This window comes from Ambystoma mexicanum, chromosome 11, assembly GCF_040938575.1.
Source record: "Ambystoma mexicanum isolate Mex_15411 chromosome 11, UKY_AmexF1_1, whole genome shotgun sequence".
NCBI lineage: Eukaryota > Metazoa > Chordata > Amphibia > Caudata > Ambystomatidae > Ambystoma > Ambystoma mexicanum.
Window position 1 is genome coordinate 772659092 of NC_090934.1, and position 21519 is coordinate 772680610.

General features: G+C 45.6%; 1 protein-coding gene across 4 annotated transcripts in view; it reads left to right on the plus strand.

Moving 5' to 3' along the window:
* Positions 1 to 21519, plus strand: part of SINHCAF (SIN3-HDAC complex associated factor) — a 123628-nt gene that overhangs the window by 11960 nt on the left and 90149 nt on the right. For all 4 annotated transcript variants that reach the window (XM_069623678.1, XM_069623677.1, XM_069623679.1 and 1 more), the window contains exons 3-5: positions 1729 to 1828; positions 15023 to 15140; positions 19233 to 19380. In XM_069623678.1, the coding sequence (XP_069479779.1) occupies positions 1729 to 1828; positions 15023 to 15140; positions 19233 to 19380 (366 nt within the window). The remainder of the gene's footprint in view (positions 1 to 1728; positions 1829 to 15022; positions 15141 to 19232; positions 19381 to 21519) is intronic.

Sequence of the window (21519 nt, forward strand, 5' to 3'; positions counted from 1 at the left end):
ACGGTTTCTTCTAAGAATGTTTCTTCCAGCGGTCGACTATGCCTGTAGTCCGAAGAACCCTGCCTTTTTAAGCAAGTTTTCCCATTCATGCACAGCCTAGGCTGTCAATCACACAGCAGGGTGGCTGTCCTTTTTAGGACAGCCAGCCGGCCAATCGGGACTAGTTTCATTCAGGCACTCCTAGAGACAAAGGACAGGGGAGTTTCGGGACCATCCTTCACATCCTGTCCTTCCAGACAAAGTGGAGCCCAGGGCAGCCTTCAGGGCTGAAGCCCGCCAAAGGCAAGACAAACAAAGGGCTCAAACCTGTCAACGCACAGAGTAAAAGCCAAGAAAGACATCACAAACCGAAAATGGCAAAAAAAGACAGGGGCCATTTTGACAAAATAGTCACCCATGGGTGCTGCACTGCAGCTGAGGGCATCACCACCATGCCACGGTCCACCTAGACCAGAATTATCCGATTTGACTGAAATTAAATTGCTCTATGTCCTAGTTGACTGAATTTAGGTTGTACAATCAAAAATTCATACAACTAGGCCATACGGTTCCATTATAGAAAACCAGGGGAACCGGGGATGCAGGGGTGGCCCCCGCTCACCATGCTTGCTATAATGGGAATGGGTGTTGCAGGGGCACCCCCTGCTTCCGGGACATTGGAAGTGGCAGATTTAAACAAAACAGAGAAAGGGATCCGCGTTGCAGGGACAGGAACTGACGCCAAAGGGGTGTAAGAGAGGCACTGGCAGACAGCAATAAGGTAAGTAAGGGAGGGGATGGATATAGGGCTGCTGGCGGCCCAGGGATTTGGCTGGTTTGCTCACAGGTCAAATACATTTGCTGCAAAGTCAATTCCGCCACAAATCTATTGACCTCGGTCAAGCAACCCATATCCCCTGGACCACGTGATCAAATAGGAACTGTATAAAATATGAAGTGTATATTGGTTAAGAATAGTCACATTTTTGGTTTGGTGTTGCTATATGTTACTGTGTAATAAAATGTGTCCGGAATGGCATCCAAAAGTATCGGGTCTGGACTGAACACTCCTCCCCTTTCTGGTGCTGCCCCTTTGCAGAGCCCATGCTTTTTACCAGCTGCGGGCATCTCTTGGGAGGAGTCTTTTTCTGTCCCCTTGAACCAGCCCAGCTACACTGCCCACGGCAGAGATGGGTGCAAAGGCTAACTCTATGTCAGTTGTCTGCACCCTACATCAAAGATATCTCCACTGTCGGCAATCTCCAGTGAGCGTAGCTGAAAGTTTTAGTCCCAAGTTGTTCACCGAGACCAGTTGCTATCTGTGGAGGGTGGAAGGAATCATGCTCTAGGACGTCTACTGCAATCAGACGAAACAGCCAGGGCCTCTACTTGCTGTGGCCCTCTTCCTGACCCACTACCTACTGGCACAGTGGGCTGGGAGCACTAACTCCTTCCTTGCTGTATGCGCCATCACTTGGTGGTGCCCACTTGTAGATTACTACACTGCAGCTGACACCTGGCATCAAGCCACCCCCTTCGACCTCCCATCTATTTCCCCAACAACCTCACTCCCATCCCCTCTGAAGCCACTCCACCTCCCCGCCCCGACCCCCCCACACCCTAGGTGAGAATGACATTAGTCATTTAGCCTCTACTGCACAAAAGCATTTCACAAGTTTACTTAGTTGGCTTTGGTCTAATATGTTTGCACATTTTTTGTTTTTGTTTTGTTGCCACCCCACGTTTTAGGTTGCTGGAAGATCGTGCTGGGGAAATTTGCAATGCATGTGTGTTGTTGGTCAAGAGATGGAAGAAGCTTCCAAATGGCTGTAAAAAGAACTGGAATCATGTAAGTAAAGTGATCATTTGTACTGCTATGTTTCGCGGACATGTCTGTGGTTAAATATGGGCAGGCTGCATTTGCGTTTATTTTTTTTTATTATTTTTTTAATGCTTTATCATAGTTGTGACGAGCTTCTTTTTATTATGTGAATTCACAATCGCATTAAGTTTAGCAATGAAAACCTATGCATCAAAAGGCAGCGCGTTCTGCATGTAATCTCAAATGCAGTGCCTCGTAGTATATTTATCTGACCCTATTGTAGGTTACGAGAGCCGGCTTTTTATATTCACACAAGACTTATGCCCTACTTGTCTCGATCTAGAAGTGCATTTCTGTTTGGGGAGAAGAAAAACAGCCTGAAAATGGCTTCGTATTTTGGATTTGTTTTGAGTGGTTTTTAAAAAAGATATGTGTGTGTATATATTGTCTTTGCAGTTTTTCTTTTCCTGACTGATTTAAAATAAAAAGAATTTTCAGTCTTGGCGAGCAACGGTGTATGTGTCTTCTGTAGAGAGTCACACTGACGTCCTCTACTGTTTTAAGGAGTGCAACCCAGCAACTTTTTTGCCTGGTCTTTCACGAGGCCCAGTATAATATTGGCTTCCATGCCTGGTTTACCAGACTCTTTAGCCTAGGAGTTCTCTTTTTGTGCTTGACTAGGAATGCACGTACAGATGGGTTTCTCAGGGGGCACAAAGTAGCTCAAGACCAAGGGAACTGGTTTCCATGTGCAAGTCCCCTTTGTACAGCTTACTGTGAAGTCACTACTGTTATCCACTTATCGGACATTTCTGCGGGCTACCAAAATCGAAGCCAGCAAATAGAGGGTGATCACGACCGTGACACTGCCCTGACAACATGCCTTTTTCTGGCATTCAAATGTGTGTTGTCTTAATTTTTTAAATCCGTTTCTCCATCTTAATTACAATTGGAATCAACCTTTAAATGTGATGGATTAAAATCCTCTCTTAACAATCCCAGTATCTGGATCCGTTTTTCAGAGCCCCAATGCACTGATTGACCATTATAATGAACTATTTGTGCAATGTCTAGTCCTAAAGCCTGTATTCCATTTTTTGAAGTTTCCCTCATTTTTCGAAGGTAGTCTCTCATACTTTTGTGGCTCCAGGAATATGTTTTTGTTGTGTAACATGGATACATTTTGTAGTAAGATTTAGTGCCCGCATTTTAATTTGTTTTTGCTTGCTAAGTGGTAAATATGAATGTGGTCAATAGACCGATCCTTTAAATAGAGCAGACCATCTTTTAAATATTCGTTTAATCTTTTTTTTTTTTGGCATTTTAAACCAGCCTGCCTAGTTAGTCTCCATCCAAAGCCTAACTGAGAGTGCCTCAGTTTGTTTTTTGTGCTGTGAATCTAAGGTAGGCGTCCCCCCATTGTGCTATAGGTGATGGCTTTTTGCTTTGTGTAAAATAGCTACAATTCGTGGAAAGCATTTTACTTAGCTAGGCCTTTTTGCAACCTCCAACATCATTTTTCAAAATGGAGGTTGTCTTTGTTGCCTCGAAGGCCTGTGGGGGGCTTCCATGACTTACCTTCTGTCTGTCCATTTTTCCCAGGTCTGTGGGCTGTAGCCAGCCTGAAACAGGTTCTGACTGTCATATGCAGATCTGACTGGAAAAGCGTGGATTCACTTTGTTTATCTGAGCCCTTCCTGAGTGCTTGTAGGGAGGGTTAGCTATTACCTCACCACTCCTCCGTTTGTTGCTTGCTGTGTGATTGGGTGCTGTCTGTTGCTGAAACTCTGAACCTGCATGCATGGAAAGCCTGGTTCTCGAGGAGGGACCGAAACTACATCCTTTGGCGCTCCACTGAATCTGATGGTGAAACTCTGCCTCTTCAGAAGACTGGAAGGGACAGACTGCGCCGCCCCTTTGCACCCAGCTCCCTCTACATGCACTGTGGGGATAACTGGATCATATCTCCTGCCAGAAGGCCTTGTCTCCCCGAAGTCCCTGACCTTGCCTGCATCTACGTATCCGGTAAGTGCGAGCCCCTTTGCAGCTGGGACCCTGAAAAATCTGTTTCAATGTGAATCTGAGTTTCTTCATTCCAAGACATCGGGCAAGGACACTAGTCTCATTTCCCTCACACCTGGAAAGCTCTGCCAAGTCTTGAAAGCACACCACCAACTCCTCTCCAGATCCCCCTTTCATTGCTGGCTCTCCTCTGATGTGCCTTTGTGGGGGAACCCTCAATAATTGTCCTGCTCAGGAGTCTTCTCAAGCTGACCTTGCCCCCGCCCTTCACACCCTCCATCTTGAGCCTGAGAAACCTTGCATTGCAGACTACCACCGACCGCATCTTCATCATCGCTCTATCTTGCACCCGGAAGGCACATAATTTTGAATAGCTATTATGATATGATATGATGGGGGTTTTTATAACGCGCTTAATACCCAGATGTTGCCTAGGGGTTTGGTGTCCCTCCTGCAGTGGTGCCATTGTTGGAACTTGCGGTGGTTGCCATAACACCTGGCTAGGTTAGGGAAAGTATTTTAATCCCGTCATTGCATTTTCCCTTCTAAGAAAGACTATTTTTAAACTTCTAAGAACTCTTAACTACCTGTTGCATTAATTTTAGGAATTGTACTTCTCTGTTTAGTAGTTTTTTTCTCTTGCTTTTTTTTCCCATATACAGAATAGAATTTAATATAAATATATTGTGTGGCCTTGCTCTCTGTATTGTGAGACGTGTGTACTGTACCCTTTTACAACCCGAGTTGCCTCTTACAAGCATTACGCCTGGGCTGCTCTTCGCAGATAAGCATGTGGATTTGCACGCATTTGGATTTAACCAGGATTGTGAAGAAGCCTAAACTGGGCTGAACAGTGTGTGTTCCACCTGTGCCAGCCCGTCCTGTCTTATTTGACATATATTTGGATCTGCAACTGTGCTCTGGTATAAGGTGTATTATTGATATGTCTGCTCCACAGTTTGTTTATTTGTTTTGTTTTTATTGGTTTATTCAAACAAACAATACAAACCAAACTTGCATTGCACATATCAACAGCTCAGTTATACCCCCCATACCGAGCCTATTACTTCCTCATTCCATTTCTGCATCTTGTGGTAGGGTCTCCCCTTCCATGGGTTCTGCCGGGCCTTGTATTGCCCCAAACAACTCCGCTATCAATAATTTCCAGGCCATTGGGGTCTCCGCCTCCTCCTCCCGCCCTCCCCCCTACATTGCTCGCTTCTTGCCATACCATGGTTTCTGCATCCGCCCATTTCTGTAACTCTTTCCACCACACCTCCACCAGCATGGCAATTCTCCTTTTTGCGAGCACATATGCTAGATCTTTCAACTTACTCACATGCTTGAGTTTCTGCGATCTGGAGAATCCCCCCAGCAAACAGGCCCACACTGTATCCACCACAATCTTGACCCCCCCCCTGTCCGCTAGTTTCTGTGCTACTTCACCCCAAAAACGCTCAATAACCGGGCATGACCAAAACATGTGTACCATGCCAGCCTTTTCTTCATCGCATTTGGGACATGCTTGTCGTCCTGCATTTTCAAACCTGGATATCCTTGGGGTGTCATATATGCCCTATGCGTAATATACAGTTGTATCTGTTTCAATCTCGCATTCCTCAACATCTTTTTATGGTACCCCTGGGCACGTTCCCACGTCCCGTCCTCCATCTGGGCTCCAACTTCCGCTTCCCAGTCTAGTCTCAATTGTGTTAATTCCTTCCTAACCTTAGATATCATCATCTTGTATAGTCTAGAGATCTCGTGCCCCCCCCCCCTCCGTTATATCATATATAGTATCTATGGTATCGTCTGGTTCTTCTTCCAGTACCGTTTTGGGCCACGTTCTCCTAATTCTCTGCACCATTCTGTGATATACGTAATATACTGGCACGTGTGTAACCCCATTTCCTCCCCAAGCGCTTCAAAATCTATGATGGCCCCCTCTCGCCAGATATCCCCCTTGTTACTAGCCGAACCTGTTCCCAGTGGTTCCTGATTGTCATCCTTAGCTTCTCTTCTCCCCCTGCCAGTGCAACTAGTGGTACCTGCCGGGAACATGGGAATGGGTTCTCCATCATCTGGCATGCCCGGCGCCACATCTTCCGCCCAAGCATCATCATCTTGGGGCGCCCTTCCATTTCCGACTTGGGCAACCAGATCCTCTCTCTTAAGTAAAATGGGGCACAGTCTTGTCCAAACAACCTGGCTTCAGGGGTCATTTCATCTGAACGCCATTTAGCGATATACTGCAGTTGGCTTGCTACGTAATAGACCTCATAATTAGGCAGTTTTATCCCCCTTTTTCATAAAAGTTCTATAGCTTCCATAGTGCCACTCTATTTCGCGTACCATGCCACAAGAAGTCCCTGCACATACTGTTCAGTTTAATGAAGAACCTCTTCGGTATCAGGTATGGTATATTCCCAAAATAGTGCAGGAGCCTAGGTAGGACCACCATCTTTAACATTGCTCCACGTCCCATAATTGCTAGGGGCAACTTCACCCAAAATCTCATGCAATTCTCGATTTTTCTTAATGGCTACCTCTGTGTTGTACCTATGCTCCTCTTCCACTGTGTGGTACACGTCTATCCCAAGATAATGAAAAGTACTAACCGCCCATGGTATCTGTAACACCGGTAACTATTCCACTGGAATCCCCCTGTAGCTATCTAATGGGAAAATGCTAGATTTCTGAGGATTCACCGCAATACCAGACAACCCCGCATATCTCTCCATCACTCCAAAATGTATTGGAGATTTTCCTCCGGGTGCCGTAAGTACAGCAACACATCGTCCGCATATAAGGAGATCAAATGCCGTTCCCCTCTCACAGCGATACCTATGATATCATATTGTTGTCTCAGGTATATTGCTAGGGGTTCCAGGGCCAATATATAGAGCATTGGAGACCATGGACATCCCTGTCTGATGCCTCTACGGAGTTGCCATCTCTCTGATATCACTGTTCCCGTTCTAACTCTGGCCAGCGGTTCACTATATAGCATCTTCGCCCATTGTATATATCCAGGCCCCATCCCATAGCCCTCCAGGGCTGCCAGCAGCCATGGCCACTTGACCGAGTCAAAGGCCTTTACTGCGTCCAAGGACACAATTGCCATTTCGCCCTCGTTCCTGCTCCCAAACTCAATAACCCGTTGGAGTCGTCTATGAATATTAGTTCAATTCCTATGTGGGACATAGCCCGTCTGGTCGGGGTGTATTAGTTTGCCTATAACTCTCCTCAGTCTATTTGCCAAAACAGCTGTCAGTATCTTGCTGTCCTGGTTCAACATCGACAAAGGTCTATAGGAACCACAGCTGTGCCCAGGCTTGTTGGGTTTGAGAAGCGGTATTATGATCGCTTCTCTAAGTGACTCTGGCAGTCTCCCCACCTCAAAAGCTTCAGTTAACATTCCCAACATTGGGGGGAGCACCTCTTCTTTATATACTTTATAAAATTCACTTGGGAGTCCATCAGCCCCCGGAGTCTTACTAGTGGGCAGCTGCCTCACCACCTCTTCTAACTCCTCCAAGTAATCGGTACATCCAGCTCCTCTCTTTCCTCAGCGCTTATCTTGGGCAGTCCTATATCCTCCAGTGTTTCTGTTATCGTCGCGTAACCACTCCCCCCCCCCCCCCCCCATCCCCATATAGTAACCTATAATAATCTGCAAACTCATGATTAACTCCCTCTTGAGTGTCAGCTGCACTACCGTCTTCCCTCGTTATTGCTCTAATCATGGGTCTGGGGGTTTCCCTCTTGTATAATAAGCCAGGAGTCTCCCTGTTTTATCCCCTCTCGCATGCTGTCTTTCTATATATCTTTTATAGTTGAGGTTACACAGTCTTTCCCAGTGCCCCTCACATTCATGCTGCGGTTTAAGTATCAGTTACATGTCTTCCTTAGTGTTACTTCCTTTTTTCAATGCCTTTTCCAGTTCCTTTTCTGTTTCTTGTAGGTCAGCCAGGATCCCCCCCCTGCAGACCTTTAGATTTTGCAATGGCTACCCCTCTCATCACAACTTTGAAGGCTTCCCATAATGTGCCCGCCGAATCCACAATACCAGCATTCAATTCAAAATAGTTTATATTCTCCTCCCTAAAAAGGGGATCCCTGAGTGCCTCCGCTCGTAGGCGCCTTGTCGGAATCCTTGTTTTCGGGGGGAGAGGGCAATATTGCCATCCGAGGACCAGAAGCGAGTGGTCCGAAAGGACCATCGCTTTGTATTCCGCTTGCATAATCTCTGTAATTACCTCTGACGTAGCAAAGACATAGTCCAGCCTCGTATGTAGCTGCTGCGGGGCTGAATAATGCGAGTATTGCCTTTCTTGGGGGTGTCTCGTCCTCCACACATCTCCCAGACCAAAGTCATCCAGTAATGTCTGCAACGATTTGGCAGCTGGGTTGGGCATATCTATCTTCCCATCTGATCTATCCACCCTAGGGTTTAACACGCAATTAAAGTCGCCTCCCCAGATCACCGCACTCCCCATACACATGCTTAGGTTGGTACACAGCGTTCTAAAATACGCCGCTGTGTTTTGATTCGGGGCGTACGTATTCACAATGCTTATCTCCCTATTCTCTACCAGTCCCCTCATTATGACCATCCTTCCATCCGTCTCTGCTACTTCCTGCAACAGTTGAAACGGGACATGCGGCGCCACCCAGATAAGCACTCCCCTTGCGTAAGCAGAATACGACTAGCCAGCCACAACCCCTTTCCATTTCCTAGCAACCATCTCCATCTTTTCCCGTGTCAGGTGAGTTTCCTGTAACAGTGCGATCTATCTTTTGTCTACGTAGGTACAACATGACCTTGTTCCTCGTTAAATAGCTGTTAAGCCCTCTGACATTCCATGTGATTATTTTAAGGTCCCCCATGGCCTATCAGAGTTCACCCCCCTCACCCCCCACCAGTGCAGTCCAGATCTAGCCTCCATCTCAGTCTATATAGGCTTGTTTCCCAATTTAAACTCCCCTTAACTACAAACACCCCTTTCCCCTTCCCTCCCTTCCCTTCCCCAACATTACCCCCCCCCCCCCCAACTGTTGCCCAGCTCCATCCCTGGATCTCGGGCACTCCCGCATCTAGCTCTTTCTGGCGATAGCCTGTACTCGAAGCTCAGCAGGGTGAGGTCACCCTAATGGCTATCCTGCTACTACTACCTGGGGGGGGGGGGGGTAAGGTGCCTGTGTCCTACTGCTCCTATTTGCTTCCAATTCAACCACGCATTGGTATTCAGTTTACTCATGCTCTATATTCCAGTCCGTCACGTTTCACCAAAATCAAGGATACCATAGCCTAGTTTCAACACCACCCATCCGTACCAGTCGATCAGTGTCTTTACCAAGTCTCTACTGGGATACCCCACTATGTGATAACACAATATACATGTAGCATCCCAATCACTTATCGTGCTCTTCTTGGGGCCCGTTTCGCATCTCTGTGGGTCCAGCCATGTTGCTGCTTCCTCTGGGGTGTCAAAAAAGAACATTCTACTTTTGTGCAGTACTTTCAATCTTGCCGGGTACAGAAGCATATATTTGATGCCGGCCATGCGCAGCCTCCTCTTTACCGCCACATAGCTATACCGCTGCCTCTGGACCAGCATTGTATAATCAGGGTATGTTGTTACAGTAGCCGAGGCTCTTTCGATCGTTCCTCCTTTCCGAAAGTACTCCAAAATCTTCTTGCGATCTTTATCGTTCAGTATCTTGGCAATTATTGTGCGCGGAGGGGCTCCAGGCTTCGGTTTTCTCATGAGGGCTCTATGTGCTCGCTCCACTGTGAATCCTTGCGAGAGTTTGTCGGCCCCTATTTCCTGCAGGATCATGTTCTCCACATAATCCGAAGGGTCCTGGCCTTCCTCTCCCTCCGGCAGGCCAACCACACGGATGTTATTCCGTCTCGCCCTTCCTTCGGCTTCCTCTGCACGATTCTCCAGATTAGCCACTTGCTGCTTTAGTGCGTGGACCTCCTTTGCGTTATTAGTGCTGGTGACTGTGTTAGTTTTTACCGCACTCTCCAGACTGCTTGTCCTGTCCGCCAGCGCCCTGACGTCTTGTCGCAGCAGGTTGACTTCTATCCCCACTGCTTCTATTTTAGCCTCCAAGGAGGTTTGCAGGTCCGCCATTGCTATCCTCCATGAGTCTCTTAGCTCCGTTATAGCCGTTAGTATCTGGTGGTTTTCGGTCCCCGGGGAACTTTCTGTGGGTGCATTTGTGCCGACGTCGCTGGAGACTGCTGTGTCTTAGCAAACGCTTCCATCGTGGGTTGTTTGCTTTTGCCCTTGATTACTCTCCCTGTCATCTTGCGATCTTTGTCAGGTATCCGAGGACCATGAAACTTAGCAGGCACCCGGGGGCGGGCCAGCGCGAGTGACAAAGGCCAGGCTTCTCTTTCGACCTCCCCGATGCAGCTCGATCGCTGCTATGGCCTCGGTTTCAGTCCTTTGTTGTCAGCCAGTTTGCGAACCCCAGCTCCCTCAGTTTATTGCCTCGTCACCCCTATCAGGGTCTCTGTTTCACTGTTTGCTCCCTCTGTGTTGTGACACGCTCTCAGTGCGTCTTATTCTAGTGCCCGCTCATTATGGTCCGTTCTTCAGTTTCACCACATCCTTAATGGAACGTACATTGTGCCCCAGGGAGGATACTGCAGCAATGGGTCATATTCTGCCTGCTGTATCAGGGCTATGTTGCCTCTTTCATGTTTGTCTGTGTTCGGTGGCAGGTACTAGTGACGGTGGCTCCGTGTCATTATTTCCTGCTTTGCAACGCGGTCAATCCAGGTCCATCTGATGTCTTCGCAGCGTGTCTTTTCCTCCGTTGCACTCGCGTGTCTGCTGAGTTTATTCCTCTGTATTCGCCTATTGCTCAAAGCCGCTGGTATTCCTTCGTCTCAGCTTGGGGTCGCGGAGGTTGTTTTTGCTTGCGGGGGGTTCTCTGCTCCTGTTGTCGGACCGTCTAGCTTCTGCAGCGCACTCGTTAGGCGCTTCTAGCGGGGGAGTCTCTCACCACCTCTGGCGCTCCCAAAGCAATCCCATGCGCCTGCAGTTTCTCAGCGCTTCATTCGGACTGCGTTGCACTTCCAACGCCTTGCTGGGTATGTTCCTGCTGCTCACCTTTCAGCCACTTACAAAGACACGCCACTTCTCGTTCTTCGGCGGCGCTCTCAGCATTCGTGGTCCTCACTTCAAAGGGCTCCTTTGTTTGAGGTTGCCACCATTTTGTTTGAGCTTCATGGCATCCATCGGAGGCAACAAAGTTGCATAACATTTGATGTGTTGCTTCAATCTTCTTGCTGGAACAGACATTCGAGTCCTCATATGTTCCTATTTGTTCTGGTGAACCTTTCGTGCTGGAATCAGCATTCAAACTGCACGCGCTCCTTCGGGTCGGCTTTCGGATCACGGAGCTCCCAGGAAAAGCAGCCTAGTCCATGGCTGCCAAGCCACGCCCCCCCCCAGCTGTTAACGTTATGTTTCATTTATGACAATGTTGTATAATATCTTCGAATGTGTTGCATTTGATACTTTTTTATTCCAATTAAAAAAAAAAAATAAAAAAAAAGCTGGCCTGCTCTGCCATACACCACTTGGAGACAGTGGTGGAACTTGATAGAATTCCTGGTACTTAATAAGAAAGACCTAGTTTAAGGCCTTTCCCGCAGGACATCTGCCTCCGACCTCTAACTATTAATGGACACAATGATCCTCACAAATTGTACACCTGTTTAAGCATGGCTATAGGAGAGGATCAGAAGTAAAATACTGTAGATGGAGGACATGGATTAGAAAGTACCAGGAAGGTGCACATATCCAAACTTTGACTGAGATTAGTGGACGGCCATGCTTTTAAAGTTGAGGTGCCATAAGGGAGACAAGAAGCCAATTAGTTTGATGTGCAATATATTAATAGTGAACATTCTTGTCGATTAAGTAACACCAGGGCTCTCAAAATCTACTAGCCCGCTCACCTTGGCGAGGAGATTTTATGGAGGACGAGTACCATTTGCATGGCGGGTATGGGGATGTTTAAAACTTTTTTTTGACATTTACATCAAACAAACTTTGTTTGGAGTATACGTGTCACATACATTTCACTGCATGGCTTTCCTTTGGGGGCACATTGACTCAAATATGAAGTGTGCTTATGGTTGCACCATTTCACATAAAGCACTGGTAAATATTGTCACGCGTCACCATGGGGTGAGTACATTTCTCTTAGGTCAAGGATTTTTTAGAATTTGCAAAGCTGAAAAATAACCAATTAAACTGAACAAGTTGCTTTTGTGAGCGGATACCTTGAGAAACAAGCCACTCTTAGGAATTGATGGTTTTGACACGTTGGGCAAAATATTAAGTGCGTTTCACATCAGTTACATGGTCAAATTGGTATTTGAGCCTATTCTTTTGGCAATTGAGCTCATTTTTTCCTAATTCTTGGTATAACAAGGTTGTTTGTGTGGGTTTTTTAATTGGATTTTTTACTTTGACTTTGGGAAATAACGTTTTGTTTACCAGACTTGGAAAGCGTAAATCACAGACTAAACACAACATGACAGTATATATTTTTTTTAATAGCCTTATAGAAAAATGTTATGCAAATGAAGCAACAGATTTTCTCCTTCATCCTAATTAAGGGGAGCCTAAAACAATCTTGCTGTTTTACTACTCCAACACAAGAAACCATGTGATAAGGTTGCCTGTTTAATCATCCTTGTTTGACACTGAAATGCATTATGTGAACAACATTTGCAATTTCTGTTGGGGGAGACCAAGCAAACCGTTTGTGTCTAATAAGCTTGCCAGAGGCATGCAAAAGTTTAAAATGCTCTTTCCCCTTCACTCTGGTGGCCTATTTGAAAAAAGAGCACAGAATGGGTTGAAGAATGCCAGTAATATACAGTAGAATAAGAAGATCTGCACAGTTGATTGTATCGTAGAGCTGGGATATGAGTGTCAACACTACGGTTCCACAATGTCCTATTTGGCTACCTAACTGGCTCTCCCAACCATCATGTGGGTGGTGTTATATTTACTTTAAAAAATATTTTTTTAGGCTGGATAATGCTTGACAGCCCTTTTGAGTACGAGTAGGTACTTTTTGCAGCCCAGTTAGTATTACTGTTGCTTCACTTTTTAAGTTAACCAACCTCAGACGACGGGAACGGTTGGTCTGCCATTCTGGTATTTGGCAATGTGGTCTGGCATATGTACACAGATGGCTGTAACAAGTGCTTCACGCATTACTTACTTAACCTTTGTGTTATTCACTTACGAATATGCATTTGAACTTCGGATATTCCACATGATCCTATTAACCCAAAGATAGAAAAAGCTATATGGGCTTTGCTATTGTGAATGCATAAGTGGTATGCGCTAACACGCATTCCAAAATTAATTGCGCAGATAAAAGTAGTTGCCAGTAAGTCTGTGACTCTGCAGTGCTCTAGAACATGTCACGAAATTGGTTCATCATTTTGAAATCTGCATGCACTACACTTCTTTGCATTAGGCAGCCAGGCTAGGCGCCATCCAGGGTGCGGGCCTGGGGCAACTGCCATGTTGACCCACCTTTTGGGCATACAGTTTAGCATGATCATGTTAAAACATATCCATCTATTGCACACATTAAAACAAAACCATTTCTCACCAGTAGAACTCCATATGCCCGTGCCTCAGGGGTCCTGTGTCTCGCCCACACTGTACAACATTTTCACCAAGCCCCTTTTCGATGATCTGGATCATCTCAGTATCACCTACACCAACTATGCAGATGATACCCAGATCCTCCTCCCACTTTCAGGGGATTATGACAAGGATTTGGCCTCGGTGAACAGAGTGTACATCATCATCCAGGCATGGATGGCCATGCATGGTCAATGCCTGAATGATGATAAAATAGAACTCATTATTTTGGGCACCCCCACTAACCTAAAAAAATAGGACACGACGACTCCTTATTCTTAATTGACGGCAACCACATTAAGGTAGAACAGGAGGTAAAAACATGAGGTTTTTATCTCGACTGAACTCTCTCCTTTGTCAAACAGGTCAATTCACTAGCGTCCACCACGGGATACACATGTAAACTTATCAGAACCCGTAAGCCATTTCTCTCTAACAGCAGTTGCACCACCCTGGCCAGAGCCCTCATCCTGTCCCGCCTGGACTAGTGCAATGCCCTTTACCTAGGCTCTAACAAATACACCGCCAGAAGAATCCAAACCTTACAAAGTAATGCCTTTAGAGCGGCATTAGGCATTTCCAGAAGAGATCACATTTCCGAGAGCAGTCGTCAGAACAACTGGCTCCAGACTAATGACAAAAGCCTTCTAAAAACCCTGTTGCTCACCCATAAATCTCCTAATAAAGCTGCCCCAATCTTCCTTGCTGAGAGATTGTATAAACAGACTTCCCTGAGATTAAAACTATCCACGATTGGAGGCAACAGTTTCCCTGTGAAAGCGGCCAAATTATGGAACTCCTTGCCATCTACACTGAGATTAGACCAATCTTACAAAAACTTTAGAACTAACATCATCCTGTGGCTGAAATCCAATGACCACTAAACTGTACAACATTGAACCCAGTACAGCAACTAGCAATGACACTCTGTTAACGGTAAACAACATTTTATGCCTTTTTTTTAATGTAATGACTCTTTTCCTTGAGTCTCACTTCTGGCCTTCTGGCTACCGGTAACCATATCTCTTTACACGCTGCCTGTAATATTTGTAAGTATCCTTGATTGTCCTGTACTATCTGCAAACACTTTACTGTAAGTTATCTGTAACACTTGTATATGCCTTTCTGTAAGTAATGCTTTGTAAGTAATAAGGTATCTTGTACCTCAATTCCTGTAACTGAACTTTGCATATCCTTGTAACTGCTGTGCCCTGATAACCCTGGGTCTGACGCACATTATAAATAATAAAACAAACCAACATATCGGGTAATGTAGTGACTCAAAATGGGGGCTCAGGGAGAAACACAAATACAAAGACCTAGAAAAATAAGCATTGTTAACCAAAAGCAAGTAAGACCTATCTCACACTTATTTACTGTATTTTACGCTGATTCTTGTATGTCCCATTATTTGGGTTATCATTCTAGAAAAAGTTGGTTGTACACTCGTCTTCGTTTTTCTTTAATCCTTTTCTTTATTTTTTTCCCCTCATCCGTTTAGGTAGTGGATGCACGGGCAGGCCCAGGTTTGAAACTGATGAGACCCAGAAGGTTCAAAAGCATCATTAAACTTAAGCAGAAAAGAAAGCTGAAGGCCATGCGAAAGCTTAAAATGCAAAGTAAGTGAGCTGTGGCTAATGTTTTTTATTTTATACTTTGTACATACATGTTTCGTTTGGTCTTGAGTGAAAAGTTGTTTTTCATTTAGTTGAATTCAGACAAAAATCAATGCCCCAGCTCTTGGTTATCCTTCACCAGCTCAGAGGTCATGTCTAGAGTTCTAGCACCATTCTCCTTGGCCATTGGTCCCCCGCCCCCCCCCCCCCAGCTGAACTGACACTTTTGCTGGTTTCTATTCTGCAAAACCAGAAGCCAGCCGGCTGGCGTTGTCCTATTGACTAACGTTGCCCCCATATGAAAGCAGATGTGGCAGGCTGTGACCAACCGATACTAGTACTCTGTCTACAGTTCGCCGTATCTTTTTCATCTATATCCGCCGGCTTTCTTTTTGCGTGTATCCCATTGGTTAATATTGGAACTTTGACAAATTCTGAAAACTTGAGCCCAAGACTCTATGCAAACTGGGTCCTGAAGTACTTTTGTGAACTTGAGGTCTGACTGTCCTATAGTCACTTGGTTGCAGTGTATTGCATAACGCTTTTTGACAAAGCTATATGTACAATATCTTCCATAAATGTACTGTGTGGGCATTCTTATTGTGTCATCTTATGCTACCCTGTACATTCTTTGTACCCCTCTCTCTTCGAGTGTTCCTTGACTATTATTCACTACGTAACCCTTGGGAGTATCGGGCAGCACACAGACGAGCCCTACAACTAAAGAATTGGCCTTCCTTAGCGTTGGGATCAAGTTGTTGTCTATTGGAAAGGGAATAAACTTCTTCCATAATCAATGCAGCCATGTAAAGACCATAGCCAGACCCTCACTGTTGGAGGAAAGCAATGGTGAGTAGTCATCTCAGAAAGTTTAAGAAGTTTAGTCAAAGGTCTGGGCTGACCAAGAAAGACTCCAGTTAAGCAAAGCAGCTTCCGGTGAGGAAAAGTGTCCCTCTGCAGAAAAGGAGACTTTAAAGTTGATAGGGCTGCTGCTGAGTCTGAGGTTATCTAATGCTGGAGCACAATGCAACTGTGTGGTCATCGATGTATGTCTCGTAGCCGGGTGGTTGACAGTGATGTGGATAGTCCCAGGCATACTGGATCAAGGTTTCCTTTGCAACCATAGGCTGCAGACTTCACCAGTTCATCTCTCTGTTGTCTGGTGCTCTTGCCTTTACGGGACTAGCCACACACAGCCAGTAGCATGTCTTATTTTGGGAGCACTGTCTCTTTGAGGCTTTTAGCTCCGCTGTTCTTGCTGGTTCAAAGAGATCCCTGCAGCCCTTTGTCTTCTTGCTGATCTTGTGCAGATTGTTGCAGCAGAACTTCACAGGTCATCCCACTGGTTTAGGTTGCCATCTCCATGCTTTGGGTCGTGTCCCAATGATTTCATATGGATGTTGGATGATGAGTTTCCACTCAGTCTCCAAAAAAATTCCCCTTTTTTCAAACGTTTGATGGCCAATCAAGGTTGCTGCATTCAATCTTTCCCTAGGAAACGCACAGGCTTTAGACTCCGTCCTGGCTCCAGACAGCCTTTATAAATATGTGCTGTATCTGGTCTCGGCTGACCACGCTTCGGCAGCTTAGCAGTGGAATTCTTTTTAGCAAGTTTAATGCAAGAGCACCACTTGGGCACACTGGGCAGTCTTGTTTCTGGCAAATTGCAATGGAAAACATGTGTTCTATCCTTGCAAACCAGTGGCTCCGCAATATGTGAATTTGGGAACAATTTATATGATGGCATGGATCGAAAAACCATCAAACACAGTTTTCTACCCATGTTGGCAACAGCGTGACAGGAAAGGGAACAACACGTTGGTACGTAGTACAAATAAAGGGGTTAGGGGTGGCCTTATCCCGGGATGAGTAAGAGGGATTTCATCCTGCGTGAATTGGTACATCACTTTGCTTCATTTCACAGTGAATGATTACAACAATGGAAATCTGCCCTTGAACACAATGAATTGTATTGCCGCACCTGTAACATTTAATGTCAAACCTTGATAAAATTAAACGTTTTTTCTATCCATTTTGAGCTGCTTTTAAAACCTACCTTTTGGTTAACTTTCGTTGAAACTGCCCTGCCCAGATCACTTCTAAGAGCTGGCCCATGACCCATGCAAGAACTTGCCTTTAAAGAATGTTTGCATATTCTTTGCTTGAACACCTTTTATAGATAAGTAAACTATGTTTATTAGTATCTATGCCATTAGCATTTTTCTTGTCTTCTATTTCTGAATTAAGCGTGTGAAAAGGCATTGCAGTGGAGTGCGAGTCTAAAATAACACTTTCCTGCTGCAGTAATTGGAACAAAGTTTGTGAGCAATGTACCCATGCCATGTGATGCTAGACAGTGTGGCCACCGCAAGTCATAGTTTCAGTAAAGCTGCTAACCTTGTAGCACTTTTTCTGGATTAAGGGTGATCTAGTTGTAAGCAGCCCATTGAAAAAGTACCGTGGATAGAAGTACTGCCATGTAGGCTGAGACCAGTGCAACAACTGCGTAACGTGTGTAGATTGGTAAAATGTCAAAGAAAACCTCCCCCGTAGCGCTGTATATCGACGTGCAGCAGCTTCTCCTTCCGTCAGTAGAAACAGTGCTGGAAATGGAAAAAATGTACTGGGGAGAGGGAACCCTCTTATCTTTGGAGGAGGGGGTGGGGCCGAGGAGTGTGGCCACATGCAATACAGCATCTCTTCATAGAACCCAATCCTAGTGATTTGCATAAACGCAGAGCGTTGTGGGAACATAAATGTCCACAATTTTAAATGTGAAACATGTCTTCAGTAAGAAACACATTTGATCGAATAATAGAAGTTCTGCTTTGCAGTTTTGATTGGTCATACTACTCACCCTAAGAGAAAAATGGCTGTACAGGACATATATACGTTTGGACAGCTGCAAAAAGCATTTGACGGGCTGGCCCTTTCTGTGTTCAGTTTCCTCTGCCGAGTCTACTGTAAGTGTCTGCTTGTTGAAGCTTGGGCTGCTTGTTCATGTGGTAACTCTGCTTCAGGGCAAATCTTGCTGGGAGTTTCCTGTTCTAAAGTGGAGTTATCGCATGCACAAGCAACCCAAGGTGCAACTAGCATGGGTGGCACGTCCTTGCGATAACCAGCTTCCAAACAGATCTGTGAGTGTCGTGGGCAAGCACGTGGGTCTGGGGACAGGGCAGCGCTCCGACAAGAGAAGTCTTGCCAGAGCACCGTTCTGTCTTGTTATGGCCATTTCCTGTGCTGAGTAGAAGGTGAAGTTACGAGGGGACCCCATGCCCCCTGTGTCAGGCTAAAGTGAAATAAATAGTGGTCTGCTATGACTTGCTCTTCGTCGTTTCACATGGACCAGTACATATCTACTTGTGTATTTCTGAGACACATTAAACTTTTAGATATCTTTGGTCAGTTTTTGAGGGGCAATTGCTCCCGGGCAGTTTTTGCTAGTCAATACAATAGTAGTTTTGTGTCGTTTGTGTACTGCTACTCCTATATAGCCCAAAAGGTTGCAAATTGCCATCCTGTTCCCAATATATGCATGGAAGATTCCACTGGTTTGGGGTGGGGGAACAGGTGGGGGGTTCTCCTCTCAAGTGCTGGCACCCATGGTGCAGACACATTTGTATGCTCTCTGAGCACACCTCTAACTGGTGGCTCAGAAATGCTAGGGGACAGAGGGAGGTTTAGCTTTGGAATTTTAAAACCCCACCAGTTTGTGACTTAATCTCAGACTGAAGAGGTTTCCTGTTTTGGACCAGTGACATTTTATCATTTTTGAGGCTCATGTCCTTGAATAGACTCTATAGAAGGGCCTATCCGTGTCCTCAACAGGGGCTATTTTTTGTTTCTCTTTGCACTGGAGAAGGTACAGTGTTTAAATCTATGCAAGTGGTGTTTTCTGTAATTATATTGTCTCATGGGCACTTCAATTGGTCAATTTTTGCAAATGAAAACAATGCAGGAGTTTATACTTGAGGAAAATAGGACAATCCATGCAGATCGGATTTTAAATTGGGTACAGATATGCTGAAATGTGTTTCATTTGCTAGTTATAATTTTAATGATCCTTCTTTGTAATTGGTTGTCAATTCTTTGCAGATTCTGATGCTCACAGTACATCCAGCAGCTCTCCTTCTCAGTCTCCAAGTTACAGCATCCACTCTGATGAAAGTTCTGATACAGAGATTCAGAGCAGCCGTTCTTCTGTACCCCTGCTTTCCTTTTTGGATCTTTCTTACTGGAAAAGGTATACATCTTCACAACAGTGTCATTTGAATGAGGAAAAGGCTTTGGTTTATTTTTCTTACTTATTTTAATGTTTGAACGTTGCACACCATGAATTAATCTGAGGAAACCTAAACCGTTGCTGAATAAAAACAGAGGTTTGGGCACATTACCCATAATTTTTGTTTTTCTCACTTCGAAGTATGTCTTGCACGCTGTGATGGAGTTTCTTCTTACCTCTAGGGTATCTGTATATCAAATATGTTGCTCTACTCTGAACACCCACCCCTATAGCTCAAAGGATTGTCCTAGACCCTAAGGTTGGGGTTCAGAAAGATCTGTAAACACTTTTTTATTGTAGAGCCTATTGGTGTATGGTCTGACCCTTCAAGTGGTAACCGTGGCAGAGCATTCCTAGCTACTCTAGAGGGAAGAACGGCAGAAAAAAATATTCTACTTTGCTAAATCTTTAGCAGAAATGGAAATGTATGTTATAGGTGAGTAGCTTTACAGGATAGTATCTGTGGGCAGCTAAATGTTGAGAATCTAGTTTGTAGTGTTCTTGAATACAGTTTTAGAACTTGGGCAAAACAGTTATTCATCAAGTTGAACTCCACAGAAAACGGCAGCTGTCAAACTGGGTAGCAGTCAGCCACCTGTTGGTCCAGTGCTATTGACTGAGTAAGTCTAGTGGCAAGCCTCTGGTTAAAGGGGGGAGGATTGGTCGGTCATGGGCCAGCTGTGAAGGTGCAGGGGATGACCACTGGCCATGGAAGAATGTGGAAGGGGCCCAAACAACATTGCTGTAATGAACAAATAACTGGATGCTTGGGATCAGCGCATCTACTTCCTGTAACGTATATTGCAGTGCCGGTGGGGGGGGATTTTGTAGTCCCGGGCAGCACATACCGCCTGTCTGTTGGAGATTTTAGGGGGAACGGCAGTGTAGATGGAGGTCTCAGACACAATTTAGTTAAGTGGCTAGGAAGTACTATTACATGAACCCGGGTTCCTGAAGGTAACTAGACTGTCTATCATGGGAAGAGGGCCACGGGTGTGGTGCCCTCTATTCCCATAGTGTTGTCTGGCTCACCACCGTCCCAGCATTCCTTCTCTGTTGGATTGTAGAGCTCTGGAGCAGAGCCCTCATCTTCTTTCGGTCAGTAATCTTCCACCTACTTTGAGATCGATCTCAGTGTTTGACCGAGGTGTTAGCCCACTTTTTACCCCATGTCTCCTGTACACTTTACTGGCTTTACTGGATTTTTGTTTCTCCCTTTAAAACACCGAGCTTCATTATCAGTAAGGTTTCTGGGTTACGTGCTCTTCCTTAAGAGGCCTTATGATTCCTAAGGGAGGGGTATCCTCCCTCTGTTAAGTCATGTGGCTAGGCTGCTGGTGGCTTTTCCGCCTGTGGAAATTCCATTTTACCTGGCTGCGTCCTTTTTGACTGCCTCCTCGATTCATTGAAATGGGGGATGTCTTTGTTAGCCTCAAATACCAGAGGAGTCACGTCTTTCTGTATGGAAGAGTTAAGTGGCTGTTGTTGGCCATTGGCTGTGTGTGTCCGAGGACCTTGGGCATTATCGGCCAATTGAGTGGCATATGCAGATGCTGGCCTACGGTAGTGTGGAGCCCTTCCTCTGTATATGGGTTTGCTTGGCGAGCACCCCTGTTTGAATGCTGCTTGTGGTGTGATTGAGTGCTGTGCTGACTCACTGTCTCCTGAGGGGCATAAAAGTTGGCACCAAACCCCCTTTGCCCACTTACCTTGTCAACAACTGGATTACTTATTCTACTCTCGGGAAGGCTGTTGCTCGAGGAAGGACCAGAGCGCTGCATCAGCAGCCTATGGAAGCTCTGTATAATCTGGCAACACTCTGCCTCTCCAGAACAAACAGAAGGAGCCCACAGTTGTGCTCCTTTCCTCTGTTCCATCACTATTGGGGAGCACTATATCACAGTTAGTACTCGGTGGCCTTCACTCCCTGAAGCTCCTGACTGTTTGTATTGCTGGATTATGTGAGCCCCTTTGCTCCCTGGCCCCTTTGCTTCCTGGACCATGAGGTCTCTGCACGGTTTGGCCCAAAGTTTCCTAATCCCAGAACAGTGGGCAAGCTCCTTGGTTTCATCTCTGTCGTCTGGGAAGCTTTGTTCTGCA